This window comes from Capra hircus, chromosome 25 (assembly GCF_001704415.2).
Source record: "Capra hircus breed San Clemente chromosome 25, ASM170441v1, whole genome shotgun sequence".
Taxonomy (NCBI): domain Eukaryota; kingdom Metazoa; phylum Chordata; class Mammalia; order Artiodactyla; family Bovidae; genus Capra; species Capra hircus.
Genome location: NC_030832.1, coordinates 17,132,163 through 17,145,611, shown reverse-complemented (window position 1 = coordinate 17,145,611; position 13,449 = coordinate 17,132,163). Strand labels below are relative to the sequence as shown.

Here is a 13,449-nt window from a genome sequence, read left to right as displayed (position 1 = left end):
GTTAAAACATGAGTTTATATAAATTTTAAAAAATTATGTTAGCTACTTCCACTGTGCAAAGTGTAATCAGGCTTTTCACAGAGTAGACGTGAAATGTAGTCTGCTCAGTGGATACCTTCCAAAAATATAATGGTTTGGGGCCACTTTTTATCCACAACTTGGATGCATTTTCCTGCACAAAGGGTTCTAGGCTGTGAGTCACCACTAGGACCAATGTTCATGATCTTACTGATTCAAAATAAAATGTCAGTGGAAGCTCATTATTGGTAACACAAGAATCAAACTCCACCAAACTAGTAAAAAAGCAGGCTGAATCATATGCTGTTTAGGGTTACGGCTGCAAGAAAACCAGGCAGTATGTTTAGACACATACTGAGGATGTTTAGACACACTCTCTTCCAGATGAGTGAGAGTCAGTGGTAATTAAATGAAAAATCATGAACATAAATATTCCTTCAGGGAGGTTTATTCAGTTACAGTATATTTTCCATCGAAGCCCCAGAGAATCTCAAATCTGGCTTTTTTCTCCTTTAATCTATCAGCATATTTAAAATCCAGTCAAGAGCCGGTTTTGACATAAAGCAAATCAGGGAAAGGGCACAGCAGCTCTTTCAAAGTGGACTGCTTTTCAAGGTTCTTTTTTCAATTAACCCTTCCCGAAAAGAGAGATGTTACTTGCATTCCTCTGTTTTTCTCTAAAGGCCCATCTGAAGGCCAGTTGTGCAAAGAAACAGACGCCGTGCTCAGTGAGCAGGAATAGATTCGAATACTCTTGACAGCTCCCACTTCTTCACTTCACTGGCACAACAGCAGAGAAACCCATCTGTATGTGCATAAAAATGAAAACAAAAAGTACAAAACAGGTCTTTCTGGATTGGCATCAGAGACCCTGGAGTCAGGTCCTCGTCTGCAGAGGGAGCCTGAGGGCCAGCTCAGTCAGATGCCCCATGTCTGGCTGCTTGCTCTGCTTCTTGATGTATTCCAGAGTTTTCACCTAGGAGGAAAGAGAAAGGCTCATCTCCTTTGTGGTTCATGATTCTCAAGGCTCTTGACAAATCAGCCATACTGTGAACTTAGGCTTTTTTTCATAGAGAGGAGGAGAAGCAGCAGTTTTTAAATAAGACTCCTTAGATTACAACTTGCTCTTAAAATCACCAAGAATTACTGATGTTTTCATATGTGCAGCTTTTATTTACAGGGAATTAATACTACCCAGTGGTCCCTTGGTTCCAGGATCCCCAGCTGATACCAAACCAAGGGTACACAATCCTTTATAGAAACTGGTATAGTATTTGCATGTAACCTTCATACACCCTCCTGTATATTGAAATCATCTCGATTACTTATAATACCTACTATAATGTAAACACTATGTCAGTAGTTGCAGATACATGACAAATTCAGGTTTTGGAAACTTCTGGAGCTTTTCTCCCCCTGAATATTTCTGAGCCATGGTTGGTTAAATCTGAGGGTGCTGAACCTGTAGGTATGGAGAGCTGTTTGTCCTTTGTAGGGCCTGGCACCTTTCTAGAAGGGGAGATGGGGGCTGTTTGCTGTCCAGGCCCTGAGGCTGCGCTGAGACCGCCTGTGCCTGGCCAGCGGGCTTGCATCACTCGGCGAGACAGCCAAGCCCGCTGGGCCTGTTGAGGGCCGCCCTGCCCCACCCCGCACCTCACCATGGTCCTGGTGTCCACACAGCCGTGCCTCTGTGCCAGGTGCCACAGGTTGACAGACAGCTGGTTGAGCCTGTTGTTGCGCAGGTCCCCGTGGGCCAAGATGCTGTTAAAGAAGGAAAGGCCCAACGAGCTCTGGCGCTTTAAGGCCTGAAATAGAAAAAAGAGGTTACTACCTGGCACTGGGCTCAGACTCATCCCAGTGTTGATGCTGCCTGGGGTGTGAAGGCCAGCTCTGCCATGGATCTTCTGGAGGGCGAGCTGCCTCACCTCCCAGCTTCAGCTGTAGGAGATTAAGGTAATACCAGCTCAGAGGGTAAATGAGACTAAAACGAGATGCTGTGTGCGAAGCCCACTTGGGCATTACTCATGGAGTGGAAGCAGAAGGCAGGGATGTTCTCAGGAGACTCAGTGCTCAGTAAGAGGAACGACATAGGCCAGCAGAGACCGGCCTTCTTGCTTTAATGCTGGTGCAGGAGGTAGAATATGTCTCTCACAGGTGTTTCCTCAAGCCACCCAAAGTTTCATTATTCCTGCCCTTTGGCTGGAATAAAGACAAAAGACCTCAGCTCCCCATGAACAATGCTCCCTGATACCCAGCTCTTATAAGAACAGGCAGCAATACTAGAGTGGGTTGCCATTCCCTTCTCTCCTGGATCTTCCCAACCCCGGGATCAAACCTGGGTCTCTCGCATTGCAGGCAGATTCTTTACTTTCTCAGCCACCAGGGAAGCCCATAAGAACCACTGGATATGCTTAAGACCAGATCTTTCCCTTCTTGCTCAATGATCTGATGTGAGAGGTACTCAAACGAGGAAAGTCTAACCAAAATGTCAGAGTAGACCAAGCCTGAACCCCAGCTTTAAGTAGTAAAGGAAAAAGGGAAACTAAATCTCCAAAATGCAGCAGGCCCAGGACATAGGATGCCAGCTCCCAAAGGTAAACAGAGGCACTGGGAAGGCCCAAGTCAGCAGGCGGGCCTGAGTGGGGACCGGGTCAGATCACAGGTCTGTATGGGGCCTGGAGAGCTGATGCCCAGGCCTTTGCTGGGTGCTCTTGGCTGGCACTGCAAACATCAGTGCTGCCAGGAGCCTTGAGGGCCTGCTTTGCACAATGTAGGGTATAGGGCCCTACACTGTGCCAGGTATGAGCTCTGTGCTTTACACAACTTATTTCATCGTCACAACAACTCTTTGCAGGTAGGAAGGATTCTAGAGCTGTCCTCCAGGATCTCACCCCCTGGCTATTCAAACAGCAATCTAGGTGCTACTGTGAAAAGACTTTGCAGGTGTAATTAAGGTTATGGACCTTAGGGAGATAATCCTGGATAATCTGGGTGGGCCCAATCTAATCATTAGAGCCCTAAAAAGCAGAAAAATTTCTCAGGTTGAAGTCAGAGACAAGTCAGCAGCAGAGGAAAGGTGCTGCAGAAAGGGAGACTAAAGAGATTCGAAGCTTGAGAAGGACATGACCCACCACTGCTGGCTTTTAGGATGAACTGACGCAGCCAACTCGAATTAGCTGAGAAGTAGATTCTTCCCGGTGCCTCCTGGTTAGAGCCCAGCCAGTCAACACCTTGATTTTGGCCTTGTGAAACCAGGAGCACAGAAACTGGCCCAGCCAACGCTGACTTCTGACCTCCCAAACTGTGAGATAATAAACGAGGGTTTTAAGTTTGGGGTGACTCAAAGCCATAACAGGAAACCACTACATTCCCATTTTGCTGATGAGGTCAGAAAGCTTCAGGAACTTGTTCAAGGATCGCAGCTAGCAAATGCAGAGTGAGGCTCTGAGCTCCAGGTGTCCAGTTCTGAGCCTGTGCAATTCACAACCGCCCCAGATTATAAGATGTTCCCACAGACCCATGGCTAGCATCACATTATGGATCCAAAGAGCTTCCCAGGTGGTGCAGTGGTAAAGAATCCACCTGTCAATGCAGGAGATACAACAGATGCAGGCTTGATCCCTGGGGCAGGAAGGAAGAGCCCCTGAAGAAGGGAATGGCAACCCACTCCAGTATTCTTGCCTGGAAAATTCCATCGACAGAGGAGCCTGGTGGGCTACAGTCCATAGGGTTGCAAAGAGTCGACAGGACTGTGCACAGCACAGATCAGGGATCAAACTCTGAAGAGGCCAAGAGATTTGCCCAGTGCAGCTACAGATTTATCCAGGGAAGTGGGAATGGTCTGAGATGGTTCAGAACAATACATCTTTTCCCTGCTTTCTTCAAACAACCTATTAACTGTCCATCCTTCCATGTGTGGAGCCTACAGAGCAGCAGACTTTGTGTTAACTGCTGAGCCAACTTAGTCATCCCCTCCTGCTGCCTTCTCCCAGGTGAGAATTTCAAATCTAGTGGAGGAAAAAGAGCAAGACAGTAAAACTGCCAAGGAGCAGCTAAGAATGCAGTTGGGTGAGGATGTCTGTGTGACAGTGAAGAGACTCAGGCCCCCCAAAATTGAGCCTGCCTTGGCAACAGTCTGGACCAGGTGACCATCACAGAAGCAGCTGAGCCAACTGAGACACTGCCGTCAAGGGGTGGGGTCGTGCTGCGGGGTCCCAAGCTTGCAGGTGTGGAGGGAAGGCAGCAACCACCTGGCCAGCAGATCACTAACTGGCTGGCCACTGCCTACTTTGGGCTCCTTTGTTTAATCAGACAATGAGCTTGCCTGAACCAGGAACCGGGCAGAGTTCATTCAGTGGGTTCCAGCCTATCCTGCTCTCCCTTTAAACTGGAGATGCCTGGAAACGAGGGCCCTAATTTCTACTCAGATCCAGAGGACCAACCTCATAAGAAAGCTCTCAAATAAGACTCTTCTGAGAGGTGCCTTTTAACTACAGAGCAGAGTTTTAAAAAGTCAAACAAGGAAAACAGTATCTCACTGGCTTTTTCTCTGTTCTGTATCTTCTCAAGCATTTTACCCTGAAAGCCCAGTTTGCGTGTTTTAAATACACCGCCCATTAACTATGAAATCATTAGAGAAGGGCCTGGGAATGAGCAGACAGGCCGACGGACGTGCAGAGACCCAGGAACCTGTGAACACAAGACAGAACCAAACCCAGGCCTCAAGGCCCTCCTGTCTCCACAGAGCTTTTCAGTAGAAAGGGGCTGCTTTTGATTCCTTGCCTACGGGAACTGTCACTTCCAGGAAGTTTTAAGGGTCTGGCGTGGTTCCCAGCTCCACCACACCCAAACAAACAGCTTTGTGAAGCTCGTGACTAGAGCAGCGCTGGCTCCTTCACATGCGGGCAGAGGCGGCTTGGAGGCAGGGCGGACACCAGTCAGTGCTGAGAGGTGAGACACGCAGCTCGGGCGCCAGCGCAGGGCTTTCACAGCACCGAGCTTGGCTCCCCCGCAGCGGAGAGAGTTCAGAAGCCTCCACCCCGCAGGGCCGCCTGTGCCGAATCTCACAGCACATTGTTAAAATGAAGGATGACATGTTCCGTCCTAGCTTGGTCCACCCATGCTTTTCCTAATAAATGTGCATATATGGACAGACACTTTCAGTGAGCATCCCTGGTATTCATATGAGTTGAAATGTCCTTTGGAAACATTCCAGCCCTGCTATTGCTTCAGAAGTATTTCAGCTGTTATCACCGTCAACGCCTCCTCCCCCAAGAGAAAAAGAGACAAAGGTTAAAACAGTTCCAGGTTATATGGTTCTGGGCTCATTTTTATTGTGAGCCTGGAGGTCCTACACTGTGGTCATTTATGCTGTCAGCAGTCACCTCTGATTAGACCCAGCCTGTGGCATCAGAGTGAAGAAAGGCATTTTCAATTAAATACACAGCACTGCTCTGGCAGGAAGCAAGAGCCAGAGCATGTTTGCAGGGATCGAGAAGGTGGTAAGGATCCTTCAGAGCAGGGGAGCAGAAGGGATGTGGTCAGTACAAACTGAAGGTGAAGAACTCCCCTTTCTTCTGCAGGGTGCTGAGGGCTCTCTCTGACCACCAGTGGAGAGATCAAGTTGACACCCATTCAAAAAAAGGCCTTTCGGTTCGAGGAGGGGAGTTACCTCTTCTAACTGGGGTTCTAATGCTGCCCTTCATGCATGAACTTCCCCAGAGTTCTGCAGCCCTGCACCCCGTGGGTCCCAGGCTAGTGGGACCCACCTACAACCCTCTCATCCCTATAGAGGGCACTAGGAGGCACTTAGGGGCCCCGGGGTGGCAGTGGTTCTGGGTTTTCCATCTGCTCTCTGGACTGCTAACCTTAAGGCTGGCCCTTTAGGCTGTGCCCCTGACCTTGGCAGTGGCCACTGGGGAATGGAGTCCAGAGAATGTTTCACTCTTTCTCAGACCTGCTTGAATACCCTGGAGAGAATAAGAACCCAGGACATATATGTGCGTTGTGTGTGTGCACTCACAGCTACAGAACATTCTTGTTGCTTTGTGTTGGGGTGGGGAAAGGCGGTAAGGGCAATGGTGGCATGCTATACAGTCCTAGAAGTGAATAAGAATTAAACTAAAAATCCAGTTTGATCTTATTGTCTTCAAAGGATTTGGTGGATGGGGGTATAGAAGCAAATCTGAGGAAAGTGAGACTCCAAGTTGGGAAAGAGGGAGCTGGGGAAGTGTGTGGAAGGAAGGGGAGGGCTGGGAACCAGGCAGTCTGAAGACTGTCCTGGGTCTGGGAGGGAACGGAAGCAGGGTGAGGGTGAGTGGAGTGAGAGGAAACAGGGTCTTCTAGCGGGGGATCAGGAACAGGGCTCAGGTTGTTTCTTGCTAGATGGGAGTTTTAAAAACTGAAATGCTCAGAGATGCAAGCAGACAGCCTGAAGTAACAAAGAACAAGCTTTGGGGCAGGAAGGGGGTATGGCAGGGGAACACAGAAGCAGAAAGTCTGGCAACAACTGTCCCAGGGAAGGACACAGACAAAGGTCAGGCACTGGCTTTGACCTGAAGTGAAGTCAAAGTGTTTGTTAGTCACTCAGTTGTGGGTCTGACTCTTTGTGACCCCAGGTTCCTCTGTCTGTGGAATTCTCCAGGCAAGAATACAGGGGTGGGTTGCCATTCCCTTCTTCAGGGGATCTTCTCAACCCAGGTCTCCTGCATTGCAGGCAGATTCTTTACCATCTGAGCTACCCTGCCCACCTCCCCACCTTGACTACACAACAGGAATCAGTCTTAATGTCTGAACAACCATCCCCACCAAGCCTAACACAGAGCTTCTGGGATCCATCTGTCACCCACATGTTTGAGCTGAAGCTGCATAAATGGAATACTGGGAAAGGGTACCAGGTAGTTATTAGACTGTAGTATAATTTGGAAATTATTTTGAAATCAATCAACCATCTATCTATATGGAAAATATGCAAAAAACCGCTCTGAAAAGGCAACATCTGGTAAAAGAACATATTCAGGGATCAGAGCATGGGTTCTAGAAGACTGCCTGGGCCACACTGCACAGCTGCCACTCTAGGATTCAGTTTCTCTAAAGTATAACGGGATAACAGCTGTCCCCACTCACTGGACCATGATGAGAGTCAGCCGAAACAATGCACACAAAGCTCCCCACACTACACTTTTGCGTAAGAGACGTTGGAATGGGAACCCCCTGGTGTCCAATGGTTAGGACAACACGCTTTTGCTGTCAAGGGCCTGGGTTCAGTCCCTGGCTGGGGGACTAGCAAGCCGCAACGTGCAGCCAAGGCAAAGGAAAGCAAAACCGAAAGGCAAGGAAAGCACAGCCTGCTGCCGTGGCGGGGTGACACCATATGCCACTTTCCACTTTCACAAGGGGAAAGGCCTTACTGAGGAGGGCAGTGCAATGGCTAAGGCTTCAGGCTTGGGGCTTGGGCCAGGAACCTTGTTCTGTCACAACCAGAGGAAACCCGGGGCTCTGGAAATCTCTCTGAGCCTCCGTTTTCTTTCCTATCCAAGGAGAATAAACACAGCACCCACATCATAGGCCTGTTGAGGGCATCAAAAGAGCTAAGGTGTGCAAGTGCACGCTATTATTCACTCAACATGCTCAGACTGGCGCCCGCGGCACGCCAGGTTGCAGGGGAGGGTGCTGAGGTGAGGGACAGAGGGATCCCAGGACCCCGTCTCCAGCACAGGCAGGTCTCTAAGACCCCAGTCTCCAGGGCCTGGCCATGTATAGCTTACATTCTGGTGAGGGCAGCGGGTGACTAACAAGTGAACACACACACACTGTTTCAGAGCACACCAAAGCGTCACAGGGACACATGCAGAGATTCAGAGGGATGCAGGAGGGCGTGGCTGCTTGAGACAGGGGTCAGGGAAGGCCACTCTGAGGAGGTACTTGAGTTGTGACTAGAATGGTGAGTGGGGCGGCCAGGGGAACCCTGGGTGGGGAGGCGCAGTGCAGGCAGAGAAAACGGCGGCAACAAAGGCCCCGGGGCCCTCGATGAACAGTCTTCACACAAGCACATTACTCTCAGGACGAAACAGTGTCCAAGCACCCTGGGAACTTGTGGTTTGGGGGCAAGTGGCAGGAGTGGGGGGCTGCAGCAGGCACCTACCTCATCCTTGGCCAGGGTTTTCAGATGCTCCAGGATCTGAGCCATCACCGTCTCGCATAGCTTGTTGTTCTCAGCCAGAAACTTGGAGTCTCCCCCATAGAGGCTGTCGTTGGAGTCGACTGATGGAAGAAACAAGAGCTGTGAGACATCCCCAAGGCCAGGGAGAGGCAGCCGCGTGGCACCGGTATCAGCACATGGCAGGAGCGCATGGCAGGGCAAATGGAAATGGCCAGAATCTCCTGCTGACTTGGGCCCTTGGGAATCACGGAGAAAATACCTGGCCTTCCGGATGACTGAGCCAGACAGCAGGAGCATGGACGTTTGTCTGTCCCCTCTGGGCTGGCACAGAGGGGACAGCAAGCATCGCAGTGACCATCAGAATGGTTGTCAATACTGAGCACCGTGGGCCAGGCACTGGGCTCAGACTTCACAGGGTCCTCATAACTAGCACAGGCAAGAGATAATGGATGGGGACATGGAGTCTCAGAGCCCACCCCAGCCAGGATCCCAAAGGGGGAAGCTCCTTTCAAGCTAAGCACCGCCCCCAGCCCCCTGTCCTGTCATTCCTCCTCAAAACTCCCGCAGACGGCATGGAAGCTTCTCTGATGTCTTCCTGCAAACCTGAATCTTCTCACCAAAGTGCCCTCTCTCCTTGGGTACCTCCCATCACAGCTGCTGTCTGTATAAAGACCAGACGCAAGAACAGCCTAAGTCTGACCTCCCTCTGCCTCTTTCCTGTTGACCTTTATACGGAGCATGACCTCTGGGTCAGGAAGAACAGAGACTCTATAGGGTGCTGTTTTGTACTTTTTTTTTTTTTCCATTTAATGATTCTTGGAGCTATTTTCGTATAAGCATAAATAGATGTCACAACAAACTGGAAAATTCTTCAAGAGACAGGAATACCAGTCCCATCATGGTCAAGGTCACCAGCTGTGGACAGGACAGGGTCTGCACAGAACTGTTCCCTGGACCGCTGACAACAGGCCACAGAACCAGGGGATCAGGTTCAATAGGTGCTTGCATGAAGACAAGAAAAGTCCAGGAACAATGTGCAGGGATGGCTTCTGAACTTTTAAAAAGTGACCCCATTAGGGTCACTTACAGGAAAATTGGCAAATACATTAATTGTCAATATATCATACATACATCTAAATGGCCAATAATTTTATGGAAAAAAGTTTGATTTCACTAGAAATCAAAGAACAGAAAACTAACACCACAGAAGGACTTAAAAAAAAAAATCACCTATCAGATTAACAAAGGTGAAAAAGAACACTTGGCTTTGATGTAGGCCTGTGGAAGCTACTGGTGGGAGTATCATGGTTTGGAAATCAGTAAGAAGAGCCTTAAGAAATGTCTAGTGCTACTTCACGTCTATTAGGCTCGCTATCATTTAAAAACAACAGCAACTACAAAAAGGAAAATACAAAGTGTTGGTGAAGGTGTGGAGAAACTAGAAGCCTCGTACACCGCTGGTGGGGATGTAAAATGGTACAGCTGCTGTGGAAAAGCTCAGTGGTTCCTCAGAAAGTTAAAGAGAACTGCCCAGGATCCAGAAATTCCAATGTTAGATATGCTCAAAGAAACTGAAAGCAGAGACTCAATCAGACACTTGTACATGAATGTTCATACCAGCCTTATTCACAAGAGCCAAAAGGTGGAAACAACCCCAGTATCCACTGATGGATGAATGGGTAGGCAAAATGTGGTTTATCTGTACAATGGAATATTATTCAATCCTAAAGGAATGAAATTCTAATACATATTACAACATGGGTAAACTCTGAAAGCATTATGGGAAGGGACATGTACCAGACACACAAGGACATCTACTGTATGACTCCACTCATATGAAGTACCTAGAAGAGGCAAATTCATGAAGACAGGAAATAGAACAGAGGCCACCAGAGGCCGGGCGAGGAGGAGGCGGGCAGTTATTGTTCACTGGATACAGAGTTGTTTGGAGGGATGAAAAAACTCTAGAAATGGATAATGAAACTCTGGAAATGGATAATAGTGATGGTTGCACAACACTGCAAATATGCTTAATAAAATGGAACTGTCCACTTAAAAATAGCTAAAATGGTAAACTTTATATCTATTTTACTCCCCAAAAAAAAGGTCTTAGAAGAAGGCCAGATCTTTGACTTGGGAAAATCCACTCTAAGAAAATCATCCCACAGGTGCACAAAGATGCATGTATGTGACAGTCACTGTCACATTAGAGAGAACAATGCTCATTATATGGTTACTGTATGTTCATCATAAATGTGTATAAAGGTGAGAAGAGAAGCAGTGGAAATGCATACCAAGAGTTTTGACTCAATGCTCTGTGGCATTAGCATTAAATAAAATATTATGAAGACAATAAAAGTCTATGATCTATAGTTAACTACCATGTACTACACTGCACTATACTACGGCTACTACTAAAGATATTTATAATATACTATCAATAAAGTGACGAAACAGTATACATAGTGGAGCCCCATATATATCACACATGGACATATAAAGCTATGTATCTCCTCATTTATAGCTTCTAAGAACCAACTTTTTCAATTAAAGACAATTACATTTCAATTATTTTATATATTTCCTGTAAACTGTCTTGAATTTTTGGGGGGAATGGGACAGGTACACAGTAATTAACTAACTGGTAAGGTAACTTCAGAGATGCTTTATGTACATTTCTGGTTGCTACTTCAAGAATAATTAACTCCTTTTATCCCCGGTTCTTACTTGAATGTCAAGGCTGTGGAACAGGGGGATAACAGGACCCTGAACAGCGGCCTCTCTCGCCAGCATCACTTGATGCCACTGTGCCCTTCAGTGGCGCTCTCGCTCTCTCCGCACTCTCACACGCACACAGACATATACGCCATTTTTGGGGCTGAATCTTTTGTAAGCAGGCTGTAGACATATTGCCTGCAAATAAGGACAACAGTTGGTCTTTTTCTCCCTGCTTCTCTGTCCGCATGAAACCTCCACTCCAGTTCTGAACTGCCCGTTGCTGGGGACTGTCCTGGGGTGCTCTCCTAGGCGGCTGCTGGCGCTGTAGCCGTTACCATAACACAGGTTGGTAGTGGACTGCCGTGGGCTGCAGGCAACCAACCGCCCTAGGATTTCTGAGTCAGCTCTGGCTGCTGTGTCTCAGCGGTCCATGATGTGGAAGATGGCAGTCATTCTTGTAAGAAGAGAAAGAATTTGATTCAGCCATTCACCACCATCAGATTTTGCGGGATGGCAAGACTGCAGCTGGTGAAGGAATTTCTCACACCTGCTGCCGAGGACTAGGATAGTTCCTGGCATAAACTCCCCGTCTTCACTCCGAGCTGGAACCTACTCTCATTCAGATTAGCCCAGCAGCAGCGGAGAAGACAGAAGGCCTAGGACCGCCTGTGGCCAACCACCCAAGCTGCAGGCACCCTGCCCAGAGGGGCCAGAGGCGTGCTTGGAGCAGGCCGCTCACACACACAGAGTACGGGCTGGGTGAGAACCCGCTCCGCGCCGGGTTCCAGGAGCTGGAGGCCTGGTGGCTGGGGGGGGGCCGACCCGGCCCTGCCCTCACAGAGCACACAGCCCCTAACGAGACGCAGACGAGCAAACGGACGATCGCCACCATATGCACTGCAGGGCCAGAGACAGCAACCCTGGGGGCTCCAGGTCCTAAAATCCAGGCTTGGGATGGAATTACAGAATCAGTGAGATCTAGGCTGAACGCTGACGGGAGAAAATTCACAGAGAAAGTGAAAAATAGGGTCAGGAGTGCTGAGTGCCACACCTGAACTCGGACCCGCTCTGGATTCCAGCCAAGTAGCTCCTGACTCTCCACTTCCCCCTTCTCTCCGTCCCTCTGTTTCTGCTCTAACACTTGGAGAGTCCAGACAGGGTGCTCGCAATGGGGAGAAATGAAATCCCTGGCAAATGGCCACTAAAAATAGCCCAGGATCTCTGCATCTGTCTGGCCTTGGGGTCACGACCCCGAATGCTTCAAGGGCTGGCAGGCGATGTGGAGGAGTGAAAGGGCTGTGATGACCTCCCACGGGCCCCTGGGTTGTACTCTTCCAACCAGATGTCTATCTGCACGTTAAACGTCAGTGTCAGGAGTGTCCTGCCTCTCCACAGCAAGCACGCTCTCTCATTTCCTCGCATGAAAGCACTGGAGTTATGGCTCCAGGTAATTTCAGAACATTCTCTTCTTATTCATCTGGAAAGAAAACAGCCTAGGCATACTTCATACGCAAAAGAAAAAAAAAAATCTGACCCCAGTTTTTCAAAAGTTCGAACGCTTGTTAACAGGAAAATGGGGCCCCCATCTTGTGGGCCTCATACGCTCCCCCAGGACTCTCTCTCCTACTAAGACAACTGTCAGGTCACAACTGTGCATCCAGGGTGAACAGAGCTAGCCAAGAAGGCAGCAGAGAAAACCCACCCTTCTCTTTTCATCTCTAAAAGCTAGAAAACTAGATTCCTCCTGTGCTGGCGCTCCAGCTCCTACAGTCTGCCCTGCTGTGTTCTGTAGAGATAGGATTCAGGGAATCCGCTGAAGGAAGCAAAAAGCGAGGAGAGGGCTTGCGCCTCTGACAAGGCCCAGGATTTCCAGACCTACTTCCATGGCAGCGTTTGGGCTTCGAAAGCTTCTCTACTGTTTTGAGTCCTCCATGAACCCTTCACCAAGAGAGAAAATAAAAGTGCCAAGAAACACAGGAAAAGTTCAACCTCATTAGCTGTGCTGCTGCTGCTGCTGCTAAGTAGCGTCAGTCGTGTCCGACTCGGTGCGACCCAATAGACGGCAGCCCACCAGGCTCCTCTGTCCCTGGGATTCTCCAGGCAAGAACACTGGAGTGGGCTGCCATTGCCTTCTCTGCATTAGCTGTGAGAGAAATGCAAATTACACTCAGCAGAAGAGCCAAAACGAACAAGACGGACCACATCAAGCAAACAACCAGAAACCTCATTTATGCCTGGTGAGAGTGTAAACTGGTGTAAGTATTTTGGAAAACTGTGAGATGGTACCAACCAGAACACAAGGAAATCCCACAAGCCAGCAATTTCACCCCAGGCATATACCCAACAGACACGAAACCCGAGAGCTACATATTCAGGAATGTTCACAGCAGCACTCCTCCTAACAGCCCCTAACTCCATCCACAGGGGAAGGAATAACTTCTGGTATATTCACACAGTGGAATACTACACGGCAAAGCAAAAGGATAAGCAACAGCTACACACAACACAGAAGAATCTCACAGACATAACACTGAGTGAAAGAAGCCAGACAC

At 48.8% G+C, this 13,449-nt stretch overlaps 1 protein-coding gene across 2 annotated transcripts in view; it reads right to left on the bottom strand.

The window, feature by feature from the left end:
- Positions 447-13,449, bottom strand: part of C25H16orf62 (chromosome 25 C16orf62 homolog) — a 139,699-nt gene continuing 126,696 nt past the window's right edge. The window contains exons 29-31 of one of the 2 annotated variants that reach the window (XM_005697540.3): positions 8,162-8,280; positions 1,677-1,823; positions 447-994 (exon numbers count right to left, since the gene is read on the bottom strand). In XM_005697540.3, the coding sequence (XP_005697597.1) occupies positions 896-994; positions 1,677-1,823; positions 8,162-8,280 (365 nt within the window). In that variant the 3' untranslated portion in view covers positions 447-895. Of the gene's footprint in view, positions 995-1,671; positions 1,824-8,161; positions 8,281-13,449 lie in introns of both variants that reach the window. The other variant, XM_013974867.2, reaches the window with a different exon arrangement.